At 47.1% G+C, this 25,281-nt stretch overlaps 1 protein-coding gene across 1 annotated transcript in view; it reads right to left on the reverse strand.

The window, feature by feature from the left end:
* LOC115096235 (guanylate cyclase 2G-like) overlaps window positions 1–25,281 on the reverse strand; it is a 129,146-nt gene that overhangs the window by 18,852 nt on the left and 85,013 nt on the right. The window contains exons 12-16 of the mRNA XM_029610745.1: window positions 20,102–20,206; window positions 12,723–12,794; window positions 4,456–4,624; window positions 2,898–3,053; window positions 2,044–2,221 (exon numbers count right to left, since the gene is read on the reverse strand). Of these exons, the coding sequence (XP_029466605.1) occupies window positions 2,044–2,221; window positions 2,898–3,053; window positions 4,456–4,624; window positions 12,723–12,794; window positions 20,102–20,206 (680 nt within the window). The remainder of the gene's footprint in view (window positions 1–2,043; window positions 2,222–2,897; window positions 3,054–4,455; window positions 4,625–12,722; window positions 12,795–20,101; window positions 20,207–25,281) is intronic.

Raw genomic sequence — 25,281 nt, forward strand, 5'->3', positions numbered from 1 at the left:
ACGCCACGTCATGATTCCTCCCCATCTCGGCACGTCATCGCTTCCCCCGGACGTCCCCGTGTTAGCGCAGGAAATAGGGCTATTTAAACGCTACTCTTCAGCACAGCATTTGCCTCGGCTACAGGCTTGCTGGTGCTGCTCTTGGATTGCTGGTGACCTGTCTCGCTGACCCGGATTGGACCTTGGACCTTCTTTTGCTTGCTACCTGCCTCGCTGACCCGGATTGTACTTTGAACCTTCTCTTGCTTGCTACCTGCCTCTCTGACCCAGATTGGACCTTGGACCTTCTCTTGCTTGCTACCTGCCTCTTTGACCCGGATTGTGCCCTGGTCCTGCTATTGCTTGCCGCCTGCCTCATTGACCCGGATTGTGCTTTGGACTTTCCCCTGTTGGCTACCTGCCTCTAGGACCGGATTGTGATCTGGACCTTCTTCATCGACTACCAACCCAGGGGTACTGGATTACGCCCTCAACTGGGTTTCTGACTGTGGTCCAAGGGCAAGTCCAGGTAAGACTGTTACACTATCTTGGGTCCACTAACTAGACTGTACCACTTTGCCAGGGGGAACTTATCTTATATGTCGATCGCTCCAGCAAGGATCTCCTGATCTCTCAGAACTTCCTACATTTGAGAGATCAAATGGCTCAATCAATTGCAAGGCCCACCCTCAATAGAGAAAACTGTTTAATGCACTGCGATCCCAAATCACAATAAGAGTACCGAATGCTATCACCAGCACTTTTCAACATCTACCTCAGACCTTTAGCACAGCTGATCCAAACTTCTGAACCACAATCCTACATCTATGCAGATGATGTCCAGCTCACAGTACCAATGGACCCAGCTATAAAAAAAAAGCTAAGTACGTGTCTCGCAGCCAACCAAGAGTGGACTAAAAATAATAAACACCATCTGAATCCCACCGAAACACCGCCACTCTGGATGCAAAACCTGAGCAGTCAGGCCCCCCCTAAAATCTCAGGTCAGAATTCTTAAGAGCTCCCTCAAATCCAAGCAATGTACAAGAGTTGCCTCTTTCAATGATTTATTTTATTTTATTTTACTTACTTAGACATTTTATATACCGTCGTCCCATCTAAAGATCACAATGGTTTACAAAAGTGACATTCATAGCTACAAATCAGCAAATGACGACGAGTTACAGTGGTACTATTCATAATTACATCAACTGCAAAGATTCCACCCTCTCATCGAGAAGACAAACTAATCATAGTGGTGCATGCCAGAAGTATTCGGTGATTAACTGATAAAACCCTTCACAAATTCCAGCGAATACAAAACTCTGCCACTCGATTCATAGAGGGATCCAAACCACATGACCATACTGGCTACCAGTCTCCTACAGAATCAGACTCCAAACCCTGACCTGATTTTCAAAAGGTCTAAGAGGAAATGGATCTCGTTACCTGAGAGAAAGGCTGGCCTTCTGCAACCCTTCCGGACCTCTAAGATACTCACGTGGAGCCTCCACAATGACCTCGCTGGCAAAAGAAATCTAAAGAACAAATACCGGTTTGCAAACCTTCTTGGGAGCAGTAGCTGCTCTAAGCAACTCTTTCCCAGAAGACCTCCGCCAAATTCATGAGTATTCCCACTTCCGAACACAAGTGAAAGCCTGGCTCTTCTAGCAGGCCTTTAATCCCAGTCCCATAACCACCTCCACCTTGGAAAGCAGTGAAAACCTGCCTCCCATTAAAATTAAACCATAAACTGCCAGGCGCCATACACGAGTGCTCTGAATGCGCTGCTATAACCTGTTGTTTTACTGAGATGTTGATATTTATTTCAGGTTCAGTCCTTGTTGATTTGTTTCAAGAATGGTCCTTACAGTCCACAGTCTTCAAGCCGCTGCACCTACTGGTCTGACTCTATGCTACATTTCTAAAATGTACCCCACCTTGGGTGAATTTGTTATTCAAAAAGGCAGATAAAGAAATGAAATTATTATAATAGCAGATTTGAAAAAAACGTCTGTCCTTCTAAACCGTGGATCGGTTAGAAATAGCGGTAACACATCTCACCCCTCAGGACTCTCCTCCCTTAACCTTCTCTTTATGGTTGAGAACGTCGGACGCTTGTCTGGAAGTTCATCCCAGCAAGATTTCAGTATTGCAATGATCCGCTCGTTGCATTTCTCCACTGACAGGGAGGGTCTGAGTGGGACATTAGAGCTGGGGTCCTTGAGTTTGTTGATAATCTCTGTGTAAAAGAGAACGTTTTCCTGTTTTCTTCATGGTCTGAACATCAATAAAATACTCATTTTCATGAAGGCATTGTACCATTTGGGGGAGATGGGAAAATGTCAGCTATTGCTTTTAAATCATGCTACAACAGAGTTTGGGCTTTAGCTCCTCTGTAGTAATGCTGTAGGTTCAACTGAACTCAACAAATCTTGGCTTTTTTTTTTTTTCACTAAGACGCAATCACTTTCTTACTAATTGAAGGAACCTGCATTGTCGCCACCTGCTTAGAGAACAGGGGTGGCCAACTCCGGGCCTCAAGAGCCAAAAACAAGCCTGATTTTTAGGATATCTACAATGAATATGCATGAGCTAGATTTGCATGCACTATCTCATGCATAGTCATTGTGGATATCCTGAAAACCAGGCCTGTTTGTGGCTCTTGAGGTCTGGAGTTGGCCACACCTGGCATACAACCTCGCAACTGGTACTTGCTAGAGCTGGTGGGTGGGACGCTCTTTCTCTCTCTCTCTCTCTGTCTCTGCCTCCCTGTTCCTCTCTTTGTTTACATCCATGGAGGCTCCAAAATCAACAGGCAGCTATTATGTGAAAGGAACTGTGATTGCTGGTGTATATGGCTACATGGCAAAAAATGGGGAAAGAAGAAAAGACAGGAAAAAGAAAGAATACATTACCTTCAGGTTCCATGTTCAGCTCCTGGAAAGGGCCCTCTTCAGTATTATAAATCAGTTCTCTCATAATTATAGCAAAACTGTAAACGTCACCTTTCTGGGTGCCTTGAAAGGGATAATTTCCTAACCGAAGCAATTCAGGAGCGGTCCAGTAGAGATCTATGAGGGAAATGAACAAACAGTTGCACCCTCCGTTGGGTTTCTCTGTCTCAGTTTTACTGGTTATAGTTCTGATCGTCTGAAAATGTAAAACTACCTCCATTCTCCAAGGTGAGGGGGCTGGGGGCATCTCTGATTGTGCGTCACCTCCCTATTTGTAAATCTGCTAAATTGTCAGGGAAGGCTGTGAATCTGTGCTGGCAGGGGAAGGCTCACTGGGAGAATTTCTTCCCGCACTCCACTAAAGAGAGAGAGGGCTTGAGCAGATGAGATAGGCCGGAATGGTCTTCTTCTACCATCAAGTTTCTGTGTTTTTAGCCAGGGGGCTCCCCACCATTCACCAGTTCAGGCCTGAAGAAGGCAGGTGAAGGCAGAGAGGTGAAGAAGGAAGGAAATGCAGAGAGAAAGAAAGAAGACCGGCAGGGCACAGGGATTGCCCCAGAAGACGGGCGAGGTGCAGGAAAGTGCCTGAATCAATGGAAGGGGCAGGAGGGAGAGCGCAAAGGAATGGGCGAAGAGTAGGAGAACAACTAGAAGTGTGGGGTGGGAAGGCGAGTGCCTGAAATATGCATGATAAGACAATCTGGAAAGGAGCGAGATGGAACGGAGGTGGAAAGACCACCGGATGCACTTAAGGTGGAAGGAATTACGTCGGCCCTGATACTGACGTGAAGAGCTTCATTCTATGGTTCTAATTTTAGGGAGAACAAATCAATGAGACTAGGTCTTTCAGCTTTGAGTCTATGCTAAATTCCAAAATGTGCAGAAAATGGTAAAATGCTTATGCAGTCTTCTGCTCCTTTTTCATTTAAAGTTGGAGAAATGAACAAAGAGCTCCTAGGTGTTGTTGCTTGGCAGAAGTTCAGAAGTAAAGCACAGAAACGCAATGGCAGATCACAAGGACCCTTCTCATCTGCCGATTTTCCCTATCTACTGAAATATTTTAGACCAGTGATACTCAGCCCAGTCCTTGGGAGCAGCCTTGCCCTTCTAGTGTTCAAGTTATCTATACTGAATATGCGGCAGATACATTTGCATAAATTGGGTCTAAGAATCAAGTCAATGTAGGCAAGTATATCTCCTGTATATTCACGCTGGATACCCTGAAAAACCAAAGCAGACCATCTAGGGTGCTTTGAAAGACTGGGTTGAGAACCTCTGTACCAGACCCTACTGCTTATGTGGCTGTTCCATTGCTTCCACACCACATGAGGTCCTTCTGCTTGTCCCACACCTTTTTTGAATGGCCATAGCATTTTTCCCCCCCACCACCTCTGTTGGGCTTTCACAAGACACTGAATCCTACAGCATCTCCAAGACAAATCACCAGGAAAAGAAAAATACTTGGCTTTCACTAATGCCGTTATTATCACTGATCGTATTGCTTTCCTCTGAATCTTACCTGCATACTTAGTAGTTTTCATGGTTAATATTCTTATTGTAGACCCGTACTTGAATTCCCATAACCCAAAGCCAGACAACTTCACTTGCATTCTGCTGTCTACAAGGCAATTTGTCGGTTTCAGGTTTCCGTGAGAAATCAGCGGGCTGTTGTGGAGGAAAAGCATTCCCTGCAGAGACAAGAAGGAGACGAGGCAAAATACCTGGGTTACGAGCAGAACAGATCCCCTCCTGCTTGTCCGGAATATCTGTGAAGGTCAAACCTGGGAACCGATGGGAAATGATAAGCACGAAACACAGCAATGGAGACCTCACCATTTTTACTTCTCCTCTTTTCCCCATCAGCAGCTTGTGAAAACTGTTGTGATATTTACTCAGGAGGGGTCTGCTTCGGTGCATCTGAATTAAGGGATTCTGGAGCGAATGGGGGATGGGGCTTGTTTGGAAGAAAGGCATTTCGGAACTGCATCTAGCTGGCCCTCTACTCGCCTAACCTTTTAACCCTCGCAAACCTAGCCGATATTCAAACACAAGACACCCGTGCACTTTGTGTCTATTTTTTTGCATTTTATTAAAATGTATGAATTGCTTACGCCTAGGCCCTAAGCGATATACATGGCCACTTATACAGTAAAACAAAATTCAGACTTATAACAAAGTGAACAACATAAAGAATCATCACTCTTCCACGATCTATAGGCCAGGAGATGTTAGCAACTTGATGATAGCAACTTTTATAAGGAGATGATAGCAACTTTTATAAGAGACTTCACAATATAATGTAAATAATTAATCCTAACTGCTTGGTTATCTTACTCTATTTCTCTCCCCAGTTATATGACCCTTGTTGTAATGTAACTTTTGATCTCTTGCACTTGTTTATTTTCCGTTTTTTGTTCACATCCCCTTGTTTTATGTAAACCGGCATGATGTGGTTTCTAATCACGAATGCCGGTATAGAAAAACTCTAAATAAATAAATAAATAAATAAATAAATAAATAAATAAATAAATAATTGTTATATCTACAAAAGTCTCATGGAAAAGCCAGTCCCAACAAAAAAGATTTGAGGAATGTTTTGAAGATTTTTGCACATTCTGTTATGTCCGCCAGCCATGACACCCGTGGCCGGTCTTCCTCAACTTCCGCCACAACAGGGGATAGACTCCAGTCCCGTCCGACGTGGGGGGAGCACCTCCAGCGCTGCCTCCCTCGCAGTGGCCTTGCCGGAGGTCAGCGCCATTGCAGCGCTGCAGAGATGCCAACGCTGCTTTTTCGGCCGACCCACCTTCCTAGGCGCGCACGCGCCTCACCGGGACATTTAAAGGGCCCACAGCGGGAATCAGTCCACAGACCCCGGATGATGATGTCACACCCTGCACAGTATATATACTCTAGTGTTCCTCAGAAGGGTTGCCTTTGCAACAGGGTCCTTGCTCCTAGCTGCCACCGGGCCACGAGTTCTCGACTTCTGCTTCTTCCAGATTGCCTGCTTAGACCTTGACCATTGCTTTGTCTGACCACGCCTGTCTTCTCCGTGCCTTGACCGTTGCTGCGCCTGACCACACCTGCCTTCTATGTGCCTTGACCATTGCAATGCCTGACCACGCCTGTCTTCTCCATACCTTGACCGTTGCTGTGCCTGACCACGCCTCCTTCTCCGTGCTTTGACCATTGCTACGTACAACTACTCCACCTACCAGCTGCTGTCTCTAGGCCGAACCAGCTTTCATCTTTAGCTACCCTCGAGGCCCACCTAAGTCCTGCCGGCCCCAGCACCCAAAGGCTCAACCTGCGGGGAACGAGGGCTGGTATAGGTGAAGCTCCAGGGCCTCTGCCCTTCAGCCCTTTCCGCCTGCCGACGGTGGGAACCCATAGGTCCCTACCAACGGGTTGCGACAATCCCCACCTCGGCCCAGGGGTCCACTTCCAGCGCAACACATTCCATGGGTCTTGATGTTCAGGTATCAAGTTCCATATGCTGGGTGCAGCCACTGAGGAAGCACAAGCTCGTTACAGCCCAACCTTGCTACTCTCTCTAAAGGGACCTCGAAGAGGTCTCTTTGTTGAGGTCGAAGGGACCGTGCTGGTTGATAAATCCGAAACAGAAAATTTATCCATGGGAGAAAGTTAATACTGAGCAATTTGTGGGTAATAGAAAGTATTTTAAACCGAATTCGAAACTGCAAAGCCAGCCATTGAAGCTGGTGGAGTAATGTGATCTACGTTACGATAGTCAATCCGAGAGCTAGCCCCACAGACCACCCTCTCACCTTTCTTCCAGTCCAACAAGGAGGCCGTCTTGGCTTGCGGCCGCACGCCACCACCTGACGCAGTTCCACTGCTGCCAACAATCCACTGAGGTGATTCGTCCTTAGGTGCGTGCGTCGTTTGTCTAAATTTAAAGCGCCCGCGGTGGGAAATCACCCGTGGCGCTCATCTATGACAGCCCTGTCTTCAGCCCTTAAGAGGGCCCTGCTCCCAGCACGCGAGGCCTTGGCAACAGGTTGACTACCATTGGTAATAGTGCTTTGCCTCTCCGTGTTCCAGTTTGTTCCTGTGCTCCAGTTCTTTCTGTTCTTGTCTGTTCCTGAGTTCCTGGTCCCTTGTTCCTGTCTCCTTGGTTCCTGCTTAGCAGTCCTGGTCTGTATTCCTGAGTTCCTGGTCTTCGTCTTCCCTGTGGTTAGTCTTTGGTTCCTCATCATCTCCGTGGTCAGTCTTCAATTCCTTGTCTTCAGTTTTCAGTGTCTTCTCTGCCTGCCTGTGCTGTTTCTTGCCTCCCTACCTGCTCTCTGTCCCTTGTCTCCCTCGGACGGATCTCTGGTTTTGACTTCGGCAGGTTGTGGAGTTCAAAAGCACCTGTAGTGACTTCAGTGAAAGAGCTGGTAAACCTACATAGACAGCATTACAGTAATCTATTAAAGGCAATATGGAAGCTTGTACAACAGTTTGAAATCATCAATTTCCAATTAAATTTTCAAACCACAGAGAACAAGAAGCTTGAAGAATCCATTTTTTGTGTTCTGATATGATGGTAAAAAGATAGCTTAGTATCTAACCATACCTCAAGGCTCTTGGTATATGGAAGAATGGGGAACTTATGACCATCCAGGGATATTGAGCAAGGAGTGGAATCAGTGATGGACCTTTGGATTATCATAAATTCTGTTTTAGAAACATTCAAGGCTAGTTTGACGCTGGTTGGTGATACGGCTAAAAGTATGTGTGTACACTTACACTGTGTTAAACAATGGTGTAAAGAACATGTGTACATTTCTTAAACTTCAGTTGTATTAGCAACCCTATGTTAAAAGTTTAATAAAATTATCAATTTCAAAAAAACGTCAGTGTGCATGCATAGTTCTCTCCCTCAACCAAGCTGGGGGTAATTTTCAAATTGACCCAGGCATAATGTGGACATAAAGGTTTCCATGGGCTTTTATGCGCACTGAGGCGATGTGTTCAGGGGGAATAGAGTTGGCGCTGAGTCAGCACTTATGTGCATATTTGATTTAAAAAAGTATGGAGGAAATGTTCAAAAGGATTTAAGTGCATAAAAATGGGCTTTTGAAAATTGCTACTTTCACACATGCAACTCCTTTGAAAATTCACTCCATAGGGCTGAACTGTCAAAAGGTTTTGCCTGCATAAATGGTCTTTTGAAAACTGCTGCGATATATGCTTCTTTTACATGCATAACTCCTTTGAAAATTACCTCCTAAACATGCAAGTATATGCATGTAAGTTACATCTTCCGAAGAGGAGACGTAACTATTTATTTATTTATTTGGAACTTTTTTATACCGACATTCATGTACAAAAGAACATATCAGATCGGTTTACAGTGAAACGAAACAAGCATAAACGAATGCATTACATAGAACAGGGATACTTTACATGACTGAATGCATGTGCATGCTCAACCAATTGCCCGAGTGTTTTCAATGTGATCGTATGCACTTAAATTCACTTTGAAAATACAGTAAAATCTGCATGTATAATGTTCATGCAGATGTTTTCGCTGTGCTGGCTGGATGAACATTTACTCTCCCCCCATGTCCCAGAATGTGTGCATGTTGTGAAGTAAACTCATGCGCTTTTAGAGGTGAATTTTCAAAGGAGTTACGTGCATAAATGTGACATACCATTGTAGCAATTTTGAAAAGCCATTTTGTTGTGTTTTGGTATGGTAGTGAACCCTGGGCTGAGGTGAGAGGTGTCAGCGCCCACAGGGAGGAGCCCTGTGGGCCTCACCATTGGTAGGCATGGTCAGTAGCTAGGACACAGCTGTAGAGTAGACTTTATTATAGGGAGAGAAAGAGCATAACTTGTGGAGCGGGGACTGCAGAGATGAGACAGTTTGTGCGCAGAACCCAAGGAGCAGATAATGCAGTCAGAGTACAGCTCTGGAGCTGTGGGGTCTACCCAGGGTGATACCTCAGATGAGACAATCCGGTAGTGGCCCGCAGCGTGTGGTACGCCAGACAGTCTTCCAATGGAGTTGTAATACCTCTGGGATATAGATCCGGTAGTGGCCCGCAGCGCGGGGTAAGCCGAGGATAACTGGGTGAGGCAGATGGTGTTGAGGAGATCTGAGGTCCTGGAGCTCAGACGAACTGAGACATAGGCAATAGATCCTGCAGCGCAGGGTAGAGGTAGCGAGTCCTGCTGGAGAGAATGCGGTAGAGGCCCGAGGCACACCACAGGGAATCCCAGCAAGTTGTGGCAGAGAGAAGTTGGATGGTACTCACAAGGCTTGGTTCCAAAGAGTAGGCAGGAAGGCCCTCTGAGGAGTAAATAGCCTAGGAATGCGGATGAGCCCCCGAGGAGCGGGTACTCAGAGCATTCCCCACCGACACAGGAACAGGAAGTCCAAGGAGAAGTGGATTCAGCAACAAGAATTCCTTGCTAACTCGTCCTAGTGTAGATTCAGTCAGCTTAAATACAGCGAGGCGGTGACGTCATGCGGAGGGGACGCCCCCGAGGTTCCCGCCATGACGTGTATAAAAGATGGCCCGTGCACGCGCGCTAGGTAACTCCAGGAACAAGATGGCGGTCGGCATCGCCCATGCCGTCCCGGGGATGCCAGGGAGGTCGGCGTTCGCTGGCAGAGGCCGCCACTCTTCCAAGAATAGCTGAGATGGCAAGAAAAGAGGTGAGCATGAGAGGTCGCAGCCGTTTGCGACCGACGGGCGCAACACATTTCCTCGAGTAAAGTGCACTTATGTAAGTAAATCCTATGGACACTTCAATGGCACATATTGTAGCAATATTCAAAAGCCCATTTACTCGAGTATAGCCCAGTTTTACGCAAGTAAATGCTTTTTAAAATCAGGCCCTTAGCGGGCAGAAACGTCATCTGCCTTGACCTTGGATGGCCCTGGGTAAAAGTGGAAAATAAACGTCCATTTAAATTAGATTAGATTAGACGTGGGCAAATTCAGCCATTCTACCTGCATAACCTCCCACGCAGTCTTCTTGACTAAGTCCTTGAAAACTTATCCCATAAACCTTCACATGAGAATTATTTTATGGTGTATCATTTTTATTCTCTTTTTTTTGTATTAGTCCTTCCAAATGGGAAATTAGGGATGTGAATCGTGTCCTCGATCGTCTTAACGATCGATTTCGGCTGGGAGGGGGAGGGAATCGTATTGTTGCCGTTTGGGGGGGTAAAATATCGTGAAAAATCATTAAAAATCGAAAAATCGAAAAACCGGCACATTAAAACCCCCTAAAACCCACCCCCGACCCTTTAAATTAAATCCCCCACCCTCCCGAACCCCCCCCCCCAAATAACTTAAATAACCTGCGGGTCCAGCGGCGGTCCGGAACGGGCTCCTGCTCCTGAATCTTGTCGTCTTCAGCCGGCGCCATTTTCCAAAATGGCGCCGAAAAATGGCGGCGGCCATAGACGAAAAAGATTGGACGGCAGGAGGTCCTTCCGGACCCCCGCTGGACTTTTGGCAAGTCTCCTGGGGGTCAGGAGGCCCCCCACAAGCTGGCCAAAAGTTCCTGGAGGTCCAGCGGGGGTCAGGGAGCGATTTCCCGCCGCGAATCATTTTCGTACGGAAAATGGCGCCGGCAGGAGATCGACTGCAGGAGGTCGTTCAGCGAGGCGCCGGAACCCTCGCTGAACGACCTCCTGCAGTCGATCTCCTGCCGGCGCCATTTTCCGTACGAAAACGATTCGCGGCGGGAAATCGCTCCCTGACCCCCGCTGGACCTCCAGGAACTTTTGGCCAGCTTGTGGGGGGCCTCCTGACCCCCACGAGACTTGCCAAAAGTCCAGCGGGGGTCCGGAAGGACCTCCTGCCGTCCAATCTTTTTCGTCTATGGCCGCCGCCATTTTTCGGCGCCATTTTGGAAAATGGCGCCGGCTGAAGACGACAAGATTCAGGAGCAGGAGCCCGTTCCGGACCGCTGCCGTTCCGGACCGCCGCTGGACCCGCAGGTTATTTAAGTTATTGGGGGGGGGGGGTTCGGGAGGGTGGGGGATTTAATTTAAAGGGTCGGGGTGGGTTTTAGGGGGTTTTAGTGTGCCGGCTCACGATTCTAACGATTTATAACGATAAATCGTTAGAATCTGTATTGTATTGTGTTCCATAACGGTTTAAGACGATATTAAAATTATCGGATGATAATTTTAATCGTCCTAAAACGATTCACATCCCTATGGGAAATGTTCAATAACAACACAGGTTTTCTCCAGTCTGGAGACATATTATCCATCCCACTGTGGTCTATAACTTCTGCCAGGGAACCCAGACCATGCCGAGGGCACAAACCTAAGCTAGGGCTTGAACTAGGAACCAAGTCATATTATTTGTGCAGCTGTCATCAGGTTGGAGAGGGCTCTACAGCATTGCAACAGAAGGTTATTTGGGCACAATAAGCAGATTAGATTGGCTCCTGTGCTTCTTATCTGCCATTATATTCTAGTTTCAGTAACAGAAATAAGGGCCATAAGGCCCAATCAATCTGCCCAGCTTAATTCCTGTTGCTGTGTCATAGACCCCACTTGATCTCTGACCTTCTCCTCACTTCGCACCTAAGGATCTGCTGTGCTCATCCCGTGAGCTCTGCTACATTACAGCTGATGCAGAAGAGAAACCCTGAAGCATCTCTCATTCTCGGGATCTCTTCTCTGGCCGGTCTTAAGAGCAGAGTTGCCAAGAGACTTAACCATGAAGAGATGTGTGAACAATTTGCTATCAGACTCGAACCAGGCACACTTCAGCCCTGGTTCGGGTTTGACAGAAATTTCAGATCTCACCAAGATCCTATTGTGAAATGTGTTGAAGTCAATTGGGATGAAATTCGAGGGAAACCCCCAGGCCATTCTTTACACCCCCCTAAAAACCCAAAGCAAAAAAAAAACAAAACTTTAAAATTCCACTTTGAATTCTCAAAAAAAAACCCAAAAGCAAATCCACTAATCCGCTGAAATATACTTTGTAGCTCTTGAAGATCCCAAGCAGGTTTTCCGTTTTATAATTTTCCCTTAAAAAGATTTGGGGGGAAACTCCTGCAATTTCCATGTGCATCAAATTGCTCCAAGAATCATTTTTTTGACCTGACAATTTCCTCTGGTTCTTTTGGGTTTCTTCCCCAGGGTTGGGATCTGGTACCATGAGCCTTCATTTACAACAGGGAGGGGATTCTTCCCTCTATCTTATTCCCAACTCACTCAGCCCAGTCATTCCAGTGACAGTCCTCAGCTGGGGGGCTATGCACCAGGGCTCCTTCTGGAACTCTGCAATCAGGGGGTCCTAAATCCAGCCACCAGGGGTCGCCATTGTGCAATGACCATGAATCCCTCCACCCAGGGCCCGTGAACCCTGCCTCCACAGCAACCCCAGGCCCTGGTGACCTGAGGAGCAAAATACCCGAGCCGGGAATCCAATCCAGATTTCTTCACATGGCAATGAACAGCAACTACCAATGAGCCACTGGGCCAGCCTAAAAAAAAAAAAATAAATTTGTTTTGTAAAAGTTCGCACGTCTCTAGACTCTACGCCGGTCCTGCTTTCTGATACCCTCCCAAGTGTATTCTGGTTCCTGTGGTGCTCATTTCACATGGGAGAAAAAGCAGAGGCTACAGTAGGGGCTCTCAAACCCTGTCCTATTGACCTAGACCGCAATGCACTGGAATGAAAATTCTTAAAACCAGGACAGGCTTAAATTCTTCCTGCACAAAGTCTGGTAGAAGTCTTAGGAAGGATTTTGCTAATACCAGGATACCATACCATGCCATGCGGTACTCACATTCACTATGTCATACGCAAAGGAAAGTTTAAAGATCCAATCCAATTCAATGTCACTGTTCCTCAAGACGTCCTGAAAAACACAAATGTTGAAAGATTTGCACTTTATCTGAGCTGCACCAATGCCGCCTTCTTTTTTTTTTTTTAAGTTGCAGGTTTTTCATTAAAAATGTAAACTTTACAATCCGGAGAAATATCCTTGTTCTCATGTTTCAAATGTTCACAGATTCGATAAATGAGTTTGCTGGATATGAAAAAAAAAAAAAAATCTGATTCAGATGCCTCATATCGGCCGGGATGTGCAGGCCAAATAATTTTCATTCGTTTTGGTTCATGTTTTCATTTTGAGGGATTTTATTTGTCGTTTTTGTTTCGTTGAATGTTTATTCTGGTTCAGCTCATTTCCCAAACCAAAATAAGCACTTTTAAAAGACCCACAAAACAAAAAACTAAAGCAAACAGGCCTTCCAAACCCCTTTCTGTTCCCCAAGAAAGCCGCAGGGCCTCTCCAGACCCCTTCAAATCACCCCCCGAGCTCCTCCCTCCATAAAGCTTGCCAGGACCAGTGTCCTCCCCAGCCCCTATGTACCCCCCTTTGCTGGGGGTGGATGGTGAAGAAAGGGGCAGGAGCGATGCCCGTTCACTTCTGCCCTGATCGATTCCTTTAACAAACGACGCCGGCCAGCCTGAGACTGGTTGTCAAGGTGATGCCTCGGGTGCAGCGGGAGCCGTTATGCGGTGTATTGTCAAATGTGCGGCCCTGCGTGTACCAGGACCGGTGCTTTTTAATATGTTTATGAATGTTCTGGAAAGGGGCACGACGAGCGAGGTGGACTCGCACGCCCCCCGAGTCCCTGCACGTGCGATTGCCTCGCGGCAAGAACGTGCACACACACACACACCTATGCACACAGGAAAAGAAGAGCTGCCGCCGCGGCCTATCATGCAGCTACGCAAAGCCTGCGCCTTCAGCACGTTCAGGCCTGGATCCGTTTAGCATCCGGCACCGAAAATCATCGCAGGCCCGAAGAGGTTCTCAACAGCTCGAGCCTCTTGAGCAGCCGAGAATCCATAGAGACCGGGGCCAAGAGCCAGCATCCCCCCCCCTCCCCCCTCTGCTTGTTCCGTTAAACAAGCTTTGCACATAAGGAAATTAAAACCGGCAGAAGACCTCTACCAAAACCGGAGACTCTTCGGTGCACGTGCATCTCTGCGGGACAGGGAACCGCCGGCTATAGTTGGGGGGGGGAGGGGATATTCCCCTGCCTCTCCCGCCGACGCTGCTAGGGAATTGAAAATGGCTGCCGTTCCTGTGCTGCCGGGGAAAGCCTCAGCGCTAGACCCCCCTCACTTGTGAGGCTCCAATTCTACCGGTGCGGCCTTGCTTGACACGGGCCCCTGAATGGCCTGCCGCTTTTGATGCACATGCACACTGTTCCTTCCCGCACCCACGGCACCACCAGCTCCTGAATGGCAAGCAAGGGAACAGTCTCTCTGTGCCACGGAGCCAACCCCTGGCCTCCTCCGCAGGCAGAGAAACTTCTGGGAAAACCCCATCGTTGAGCTCCCCAAGCTGCTACGTTATCTCTCACCTCCCCCCCCAGCCCCGGAACCCCACTACTGCACAGATTCCTCTAACTAGTTCCTTGTTCTCTCTCTTTTTTTTTTTTTTTTTTTTTTTTAATTCTTTGAGAAAAAAATAAAGATACATAGAAGTCAATATTTTCCTTTGGTGCAAAGATTCCAGTTCCAGGAGTGCAGGCCGCATGGCAGATCAGAAAAGCGCCAGACCACTGACTATATCAATCTCCTTTTGCCAAACTTTAGTGACCCAGCCCAGGACAAACCGTATAAAAGGAATACCTCCCTACTTCACTGGGCTTGCAGTATAGAACTGACAGCAGGTTACACCACTGTCTCATGGGGTAAAAGGGATCTGGACCATCAGATGTCCAACCCAAGGACCTCCTGACCGAGCTATTAGAAGGGTCACCAAGTGCTTGTCCACCTCAAACCAGGATGGATGGCCCCACCAGGACCTCACAATCTCCTGAGAGGATCCAGAAATGTTCTTCTCTTTTAATCTTTTTTTTTTTCTCTCCAGACTGCAGGTTTTGCACCATCTACCATCTGCTGGAGAGAGAGAAATACTGAGGGACTGCAGGTGGCACACTGAGTTATGTACAGTGTCAGTGAAACTTTCTCTGTCTCCATCTGCTGGCAGGGAGGCAAAACCCAGGCGTCTGGACTGATCTGGGTACATACAGGGAATATTTATTCTTTTGATTTGTATGGTCTTCTATTAATGATTGATGTTTTATATTTCTTTATTTTGTTTCATGTTTTCCAAGGAATGGTGATGTTTGGTTTTTCTATATTTACTCTGCATACAAGGTTTGTTTTTTGGTTTCCAGTTCACTTTTTGTCTGCATGTTTCTATTTATGCTTTAGGGTCTCTTTAGTCTATACTTGATGAGGGTCTGTCTCTGCTCTGTCTCTCTGTGTTCTTCTTGCATGTGGTTTCTGTGTAGAGATCTACATCAGCTTGGTTTGTTCTGTTTTCCTGATAGGAGATATATTGCTATTTTAAGGACTGCTGTCATATGTGCAGAGTTGCCTTTTCATAAGTAGGGTTTGAGTTTGAGTGCTGGCAATTAATGCTGTTTTGCTGGGGAGGTTTATTACATTGTAATTGAAATTGTTGACTCATGGCTTTCTGAGGGCCAAGCCCACGCCCAACTCTTGTTACAATAGGCTTAATACCATATGGGTTCCAAGTGTCTTTTTATTTTGTATTTTTTGCAGGGGTTTCTGGTTGGCTCCACAGCTGTGTATGAAAATATAATATACATATTATTTTAAGTGATAGCTTCACCTCAGAAAAGTTTACCTTGAATGTCCTTTTTCATGTAAAATGCATCGTTTTTAATTGTGTGTGGAGAGGGCCATGGGGGCGGGAGGTGTTTGCAGGGGACTCAAGGCTGTAAGTTTCACCTAGGATGCCTAATGCCTTCCACCGTTCCTCATCGGGAGCCGCACACAGAAAAGCGCACATCGACAGAAAGAAGAGAGCATAGCAGCACCCGGAGCCCCACACAGGCAGAGAGAGGACAAAGAGACAGCAGGAGACTGGGAGCTGGAAGGAAGATCAGTGATATATTCCCCAAATCGTTCAGCACAGCAGTCTGACTGTTTACTGTCTTATGGCAGGGAAAATGCTATCTGCCTCCCATGGTACAGGGAGCAACTCACAGAAGGTCCAAGAGCGGCCAGATTTATACCCTAGACACAACGCCTGAAAAATCTCTCTTTGGCCTTCAGTGTCACTCATTGGGATGCACCACCCTTGGCATCTCTGGGGATGGCTTTAATGTGTGGGCTGGGATCAGCCTTCCCTGCGCTCACAACTCTTCCTTATGGGATTTTTTGTTTTGTTCTCCCACCACTGAGAAGGGACTATGGGAGTGAGGAGGAGCCTTCACCACCTTGGGAGAGCGTGAAGGTTGTTTGTACATTGAAATGGAAGCAAAACGTAGACCAAGCTATTTTTTAAAATGTTTGTTAGTATAGTTTTACTATTATGATATTTTATATTTCTTGATTTTGTTGTTTGTTGCTTTATCAAGAATAGACATGTTTCTGTTTTTCCATTGTTGCACTGTATAACAAATTTGGCTTGTTGCGGTTTCTAGTTCAGTTTTTGTTTGCACATTTTTATTCTGAATTTCATGAGTGTCTGTCTTTGTTCTGCATGTGTGAGAGGTGGCCAACTGGCATCTTGCAAGTTGCATGCAGTGGCTATGAAACCGGTGAGTCTCCTGGAGAGTAGGGGTGCTGAGAAAGGGTGGGAATGAGAAAGGAAGGGGTCTGCTGAAGGTTCTGGAAGGGCTGACAGAAAGCAAGAACCTTGCAAAATGATACAGTAGTGCTAGGGCAGGGGCGGCAATCACTGAGAGGTGAATTTTAAGACCCGCGCGCGTTTGCAGGCTCACGCACATGAACACAGAGATTTTACATAAAAACATACATAGATAATGACGGCAGAAGAAGACCAAACGGCCTATCCAGTCTGCCCAGCAAGCTTTCACACTTATTTTTTCTCATACTTATCTGTTTCTCTTGGCCCTTATTAGTAACTTTTTGGCTCTATTTCCCTTCCACCCCTGCCTTCCAGTGGCTTCTCAGCAATCTCTGAGACTGAAAGATTCATTTACTCTCAGTAAGTTGCAGCGTGTTAAATGCATGGTGACGATTCATTATACTTGCATGTTTTTTGGTCTTTTTTTGACACGATTTTTTATGAGTTGGCAATCGAGCTTTGGTTTTTTATTTAACGATTTTGGACCCCATGTTCCCTGGCAGCTTCGCAGTGCTTTGCCTGACAGCAATACGGCTGCTTTTTTTGAATCGCATTTTGTTGTTCACAACAGTGAGTAGAGGTTTCTGATTACGTTTTCGTTTTAATTTTTTTACACCATTTTTCTAGCTCATTCTGTCACACTGATGTGTGATTTTTCAGTCCGTACACGTGTTTCGCAACAGCGTTTCATTGTGTTTTAGATTACCGGGCTCTGCTGTTCCTATTTCTGCTGTTGCTTAGTTATCTCCCCCCTGAAGAAGGAAGACGTATTCACTTCCGAAACATTTGCAATGCCGGGCATTATTCATACAGCAGCCTAGGGCATTAGAGATATTCGCTGTCCCGGTGCAACAACCACAAAGATAAGTGGATATTATTTATTATAGACTGCACAAGCAAACTGAGATTTTATTTGCAATAAAAAATATATTTCCTTTAAAAAAAAAAAAATGATTTCAAGAAACCATGCAAAAGCAATGATCACAGACTCTAAAGAGAAGAGCATGTACTCTGTGTTCTTAGAATGACTACTGATTAAAACTTCAGCACGAGGTCGGGCACTATGATAGCCCTGTATGACGTGCTTCTAGCTGTGTTATATGATGGTCATTCTATACCAGGATATAATATAGGGGCAGATTTTCAAAGGGATACGCGCGTACCCCCCGAAAACCTGTCCCGAGCTCCCCCTGCGCGCGCCGAGTCTATGTTGAATAGGCTTGGCGGTGCGCGCAAGCCCCGGGACGCGCGTAAGTCCCAGGGCTTTCCTGGGGGTGGGGGGGGCATGTCGGGGGCGTGTCTGGGGGTGTGTCGCAACGGTGCGTCATCTGGGGCGGGGCCGGGGGCGTGGTTCCAGCCCAGGGGCGTTTCGGGGGCGGGGCCGAGGCCTCCGAAACTGCTCCCGGGCCGGGGAATCGCACGCCGGCAGCCGGCCAGGGCAGGCGTAACTTTTATAATAAAGGTAGGGGGGTTTAGATAGGGCTGGGGGGTGGGCTGGTAGGGGAAGGTGGGGGGAGGCGGAGGGAACGGGCAGCGCGCGCAGGGCTCGGCGTGTGCATGGCGCACAAATGTTCACCCCCTTGCGCGCGCCGACCCCGGATTTTAAAAGATACGCGCGGCTATGCGCGTATCTATTAAAATCCAGCATACTCTTGTTTGTGCCGGGTGCGCGAACAGAAGTACGCACTCGCGTATTTTTTTTAAATCTCCCCCATAGTGTTTCACACATCTTCATTGTTGGAGTGAGATATTGATATATAGGTGGATTGATATTATTCTTATACTTCTGAGTTCTACTTATTGAGTATTGTTTTTACTGTGTCATAAGAAGCTCTCTGTATGTTTCGTTGACTGTGTATGTAATTTATAACCCGCTGAGACTGGTGGAACATACATAATTTAAATAAATAAATAATTCATCAAACGTTCACAGGTATGGAGTGTGGGGGATATTTTCATCCTTGGTTTTAATTATTGGGTTTTTGATGTATCTATTTTGAAATATTTTATTGCTGTTTGGAAAAGTTTTAACATTTTATATGAGTTCTTAATTATTGAATGTTATTATATTCATCAGCTGTTTAGAAATATTGTTTTAACTGGAATGATTTTACTATTATAATGTTTTATGTTTCTTGATTTCCTTGTTTGATGTTTTTGAGGAATGGTGGTGTTTCTGTTTTTCCATAGTTGCACTGTTTACAGAGTCTGACTTATTGTGGTTTACAGTTCAGTTTTGTCTGCATGTTTCTATTTATACTTTATGGTCTCTTTATTCTGTATTTGGTGAGGGTCTGTCTGTGTTCTGCATGGGTGACTGAAGTGAGGTATTCTGCTAGCATGTAGTTTCTGTGTAGAGATCTATAGCAGCTTCGTTTGTTCTCTTTTCCTAATAGGAGGCAAATTGGTGTTTTAGGGCCTGGTGCAGTATTTGCAGTATTGCATTTTCATAGGTAGGGTTGTTACTGTTTGTATGCTGGTAGTTAGTACTATTTTGTTATGGGAGGTTTACTATATCATTATCTTTCAGTTTAAACAGAGCTTTCTGAAGACCAAAAACACACCCAGAACACCTTACAATAGGCCTCAAACCTATGGGTTCCAAGTGTCTATTTTCACAGGGTTTTCTGGTTGACCACCATAGCAGTTCATGGTGCTGGCGACAGGGCCATCTGGGGCCATTTTAAAAATTCAGCTGATAGGGCAAGAGCACCTGGGGATCACTCCTGCTCCATTTAGGCGTTTTGGACACATGGATGGGGTAAGATAGGTTTGGGAAAGGGGAGGGAGTGTCAGTTTTGAAAGTTCAGATCACCGGAGGGCTTTTTTTGGCAGGGGAAGGGTAGTCTGGGACAGAGTGTTTTTACTGCGTGTTGGTTAGTGGGAAAAAAATACAATTTAGGTATTAAAAAAACAGAACTGGGGGGGGGGGGGGGGCAGCAGCACAGTAATTGTTCACACAGGACAGCAAGAAAGCTAGCACCGGCCCAGGCAATGTCAATGACGAATGTACCAAGGAGTCCTAAGGGAGAATGCTCTGCCAGGGAAAATCCACAGAGTGTTTGGCTGATCAAGCAAATCGGCCAGAAGTTCACCTAAGAGGAGAAAAAAGAACTGAGAGAACCTACAGACTCAACAGAGATTGGGAGGGCCCAGCAAGGAAGAGCACCCATCCAAAAGAGCTTACCTTTGTGAGAAGAGTATGTGAAAGAGCCTTCCCCCCCAGAGCAGGAATTCTAGGAGGTCATACAGCCTTATATGGTCCGTGACCCTCCCCATGTGCCCCTGTGCTCAAGAGCTGACTAGGACATAGGCTACAGTAGCGAAATTATGCAAACTTAGATTGTAAGCCCTCTGGGGATAGGGAAATACCTACAGTACCTGAATGGAATCCACTCTGAAGCGCTGTAAAAAGTGGAATATAAATATAAATACAATAAATGCATTCTACAGTGCATCCAGCAATCCAGGGGAGAGGGAGGAAATGTGTCTATAAGTGAGTCCTTATGACGGCTCCATACCTTTAAACTTCCCTTCTTGCAGTACTGAGTAATAATGCAGATGTTTGGAGGTTCAGTACAAACACCAAAGAAGGACACCAGATTTTCATGCTTCAGTTCTCGCATCTGAAAGCCAGAAATAAAGTCACAAACAAGCTAAAACTCGTTTATTTATACAGTCAATGTGATATGGTCCAGTCTTATGAAGAAGCATACCCTAGTCGAATGATGTACCTAGGCCAACAGAAGAGAGCCCCGAGGGAGCTTCAGGCTCCTCCTCTTTTTCACCTGAATTTGTCATGCTCCTGCATAAGGCTTTTAAGGCTGGGAGATCGGCAAAAAGGCAGTCGGGGAGTAACGCTGGACACCATTTGGACAGTAATGGAGGCCGGACCCCTAAGAGGTCCAAACCTCTAGAAGGAGCAGGGGGCCGGAAGGCTAAGCGCCCCCTTTGGACTGCCTTGTCTTGCCCAGGGGCAGACTCCTCCTCTGAGGTTTCAGAGTCAGAGGAGCAGGATCTCAGGGGCAAGCCCCCACTGGGGGCGGATCCCAATGTTGCCCAGGATCCTTTTTCCAGTAAAGGGTCCCATGGGGTGGACTGAGATGATCCTAAGGTGGGCTGTCTCTTCTGGAGGGACGAGTTGGGACCCTTATTCCCACGATCCTGGAGGAATTGGGTATTGACAGTCCTCCAGAGGACTCTCGGATGGGGTCCCTGTATCTGGTCATGGTTGGGCTTTGAGGTCCGACCAGGTCCTTTCCCTTTCATCTGTCAGTCACTGACTTGTTGTTTCGGGAGTGGGACACTCCGGATTTGGGTCTCAAAGTAAGCAAGGCGATGGATAAGCTTTACCCCCTACCAGAAGAAGCCCTGGACCTCCTCCGAGTTCCTAAGGTGGATGCGGCTGTGTCCGCTGTTACTAAAAAGACCACCATTCTAGTGATGGGGGCAACAGCCCTCAAGGATCTCCAGGATCGTAAGCTAGAAGTCCAGCTCAAAAAGATTTTCGAGGTATCCATCCTCGGAGTCAGGCTGCTATGTGCAGCAGTTTCTCCTTAAGGGCAGGTCTTCGCTGGGTACAGCTATTGCAGAATAACACGTCATTGTCAGAAGAGGAGGTTGTACAGGCGGGGTGCTTAGAAGCTGCGGATGCCCTTTATGACCTGTTACTGATCTCTGCCCGGACAATGGTCTCAGTGGTTTCTGCTCGTCGACTGCTTTGGTTGCGGAACTGGTCTGCTGATGTCTCCTCTAAGGCCCAGTTAGGTTCTCTGCCTTTTAAGGGCAAGCTGCTCTTCGGGAAGGATTTAGAGGATATGATTCAATCCTTGGGAGAGAACAAGGTGCATCGTCTTCTGGAGGATAAGCCTAAGCTGAGAAGTTTTCCTTCGTCTCAGTCTCGTTTCTGGGGAAATCGGAGATTTCGATCCTCCTGTTCGGCGGGCTCTTCATCTCTACAGAATGTAGGCAGACAACAGTCCTGGTCCCAGTCCTTTCGTTGGCAGATCTGGGATATCCCAAGCCGTAGGAGGAATTAAGTCAGCACAATGAGGCGAGGCCAGTCCTTTCCTCCATTCTGGTAGTGAGAGGCAAGTTGTCTCTGTTTTAAGAGGAATGGGCCAAACTGACGTCGGACAAGTGGGTCCTCAGCATTATAAAACATGGCTATGCTTTAGATTTTTCTCGGTGCCCTTGAGACAGCTTTTTCATTTCCTCGTGTTCGTACAAGGAGAAACGTCGTGCGGTAGGGGACACCTTGACACGCCTTCTCGATCTCGGAGCCATTGTTCCAGTTCTGCCAGCAGAGCACCGAAGGGGGCCGCTATTCCATCTACTTCGTGGTGCCCAAAAAGGAAGGCATGTACCGGCCAATTCTCGATTTGAAGAGGGTCAACAGATGCTTTCGAGTTCCCCGGTTTCGCATGGAGACCCTGCAGTCGGTCATTCCATCAGTACGCAAGGGGGAGTATCTAGCGTCGCTGGATCTCACGGATGCGTATTTGCATATCAGAATCCGAGGCGCTCACCAGAAATTCTTCAGGTTTTCCATTCTGGGTCACCATTTTGAGTTCTGCGCTCTTCCATTCGGATTAGCCATGGCTCCAAAGACTTTTACCAAGGTTATGGTTGTGGTGGCAACGTAGCTTCGGAAGGAAGGCCTGTTAGTCCATCCCTATCTGGACGATTGGCTGATTCGGGAGAAGTCAGAGTCGCTTTGCTGCACAGCAGTAGACCAGATTCTTCATCTGCTGAAGTCACTGGGTTGGGTGGTCAATTTGACAAAGAGCCAACTGGTTCCCTCTCAGTCACTGGAGTTCTTGGGAGTCCTGTTCGATACGCGTCTAGGCAGCGCTTTCCTCACTGAGGAGCGGATCATCAAGCTGCAAGGTCAAGTTCAGGACTTGCTATCTCACAATCTCCCCAGATTTTGGGACCATTTACGAGTCCTCGGCTCGATGGCTTCTACTTTGGAACTGGAGCTCATATGAGACCTCTTCAGTCAGCATCGCTCTTTCGCTGGAGCCCGGTATCCAAGCAATTTCATCCTCCACTGCCTCTTACGGACTCTGCAAGTTCTAGTCTCGATTGGTGGCTCCTTTCGGACAACTTGCGCCGGGGGGTCGGTTTGGAGGTTCCCACTTGATCGGTGGTCACCACGGATGCCAGTCTCTCCGACTGGGGAGCGGTGTGCCAAGGAAAGTCTGTTCAGGGCCAATGGTCTCTGGAGGAATCCCGGTGGTCAATCAATCGCCTGGAGACCAGGGCAGTGCAGTTAGTGCTACAAGCCTTTCTCCCGCTTCTACAGAGGAAGTCTGTCAGGGTTCTATCAGACAATGCGACAGCAGTGGCCTATATCAATCACCAGGGGCAACCAAGAGTCGACCGGTAGCAATGGAGGCCCAACAATTGATAAGCTGGGTGGAGCAGCATCTAGCCAGCATCGAAGCCTCTCATATAGCAAGAGTGGACAACATCAAAGCCGATTTTCTCAGTCGTCACCGTCTCGATCCCAGGGAGTGAGAGCTCTTCGAGGAAACATTCCATCTCATTTGCAGCAAGTAGTCCAGACCGAGTGTCAATTTGATGGCGACCTTCCGGAATGCCGAAGCCCCTCGTTTCTTCAATTGGCGCAGGGAGCCAATGGCAGAAGGGGTGGATGCGTTGGTCCTTGCTTGGCCAAGGCACGTCCTTCTGTGTTTCTGCCATGGCCTCTCATCGGCAAAGTGCTGAGGCGCATCGAAGCTCACCCATCCGAAGTGATCCTAGTAGCTCCGGAATGGCCGAGATGTCCATGGTTTGCAGATCTCGTAAACTTGTCAGTGGAAGGGCCCCTGAGGTTTTGGGATCTTCCAAATCTTCTGTGTCAGGGTCCCGTTTGTTTGGAAAAGGCGGATCGCTTTTGTCTTGCGGCATGGCTTTTGAGAGGCATAGACTGAAGAACAAGGGTTATTTGGATGCGGTCGTCGCGTTCCAGGAAGACCTCCACTTCTTTAGCTTATGTCAGAGTGTGGAGGGTCTTTGAGTCTTGGTGTGTAGACCACAAGGTGGATCCTACTTGGGCTCTGGTGCCCGATATATTATCTTTCCTGCAGGCCGACCTAGTTAAAGGCCTCTCGTGTAGCTCTTTGCGGGTACAGGTTGTTTTCATGGTAAAATACGAGGTGTATCCTTGGCTGTGCATCTGGACATGGTGCGATTTCTCCGAAGGGCAAAACACCTGCGTCCTCCAGTCAGGAATCCATGTCCATCGTGGAGTTTAAATTTGGTCCTCTGAGTTCTAATGTGCAGCACCTTTTGAACCTTTAAAACGGGCGACACTAAAGGATCTTACCTTAAAGGTGTTTTTTCTCGTGGCTATTTCTTCAGCTCGCTGGGTGTCTGAGCTCCAAGCTTTATCCTGTAGGAAGCCCTTTCTAAGAAATATGGATACGGGGGTCTCTTTACAAACGGTTCCTTCCTTTCTTCCAAAAGTGGTATAGGCCTTTCACTTGAATCAGTCGATAGAACTCCCATCTTTTCCAGTCTTGATCCGCTCTTATAGAAACATAGAAACATAGAAATGACGGCAGAAGAAGACCAAATGGCCCATCTAGTCTGCCCAGCAAGCTTCACACATATTTTCTCTCATACTTATCTGTTTCTCTTAGCTCTTGGTTCTATTTCCCTTCCATCCCCACCTTTAATGTAGAGAGCAGTGATGGAGCTGCATCCAAGTGAAATATCATCCAAGTGAAATATCTAGCTTGATTAGTTTGGGGTAGTAGCTGCCGCAATAAGCAAGCTGCACCCATGCTTATTTGTTTTACCCAGACTATGTTATTAGCCCTTATTGGTTGTTTTTCTTCTCCCCTGCCGTTGAAGCAGGGAGCTATGCTGGATATGCGTGACGTATAAGTCTTCTCCCATGCCGTTGAAGCAGAGAGCCATGCTGGATGTGCATCGAAAGTGAAGTATCAGGCCCATTTGGTTTGGGGTAGTAACCGCCGTAACAAGCCAGCTACTCCCCGCTTTGTGAGTGCGAACCCTCTTTTCTTCTCCCCTGCCGTTGAAGCAGAGAGCTCTGCTGGATGTGTGAAGTATCAGTTTTTCTTCTCCCCTGCCGTTGAATCAGAGAACTATGCTGTATATGCATTGAAAGTGAAGTATCAGGCTTATTTGATTTGGGGTAGTATCCCCAAGATAGGGATCTGAGAAAACTGGACGCACGCCGTGTTCTGTTATATTATTTGGAAATTACCAATAGCTTCCGTATGTTGGATCATCTTTTTAACCTTTGGAGAGGACCCAAAAGAGGATACAAGGCGTCTAGGGCTACGATCGCCTGCTAGTTGAAGAAGGCTATTAGTTCAGCCTACTTGCTTCACAGTTGGCTGCTTCCGTTCTGTCTTAAAGTGCATTCTACGCGTTCGCAGGCAGCCTCGTGGGCAGAATGTCAGCAAATTTCACCGCAGGAAATTTGTAGAACTGCTACTTGGAAGTCTTTGCACACCTTTGCTAGGCATTACCGATTGGACGTTCAGGCCCCAGGATCTGGGGGGTTTGGTGAAGATGTGATATGAGCGGGACTCTGGTACATCCCAGGAGTCTGGACTGATCCGGGTACGTACAGGGAAAGGAAAATTGGTTCTTACCTGCTAATTTTCATTCCTGTTGTACCACATTCCTGTTGTACCACAGATCAGTCCAGTTGTACCACATT

This window comes from Rhinatrema bivittatum, chromosome 7, assembly GCF_901001135.1.
Source record: "Rhinatrema bivittatum chromosome 7, aRhiBiv1.1, whole genome shotgun sequence".
NCBI classification, from domain to species: Eukaryota; Metazoa; Chordata; class Amphibia; order Gymnophiona; family Rhinatrematidae; genus Rhinatrema; species Rhinatrema bivittatum.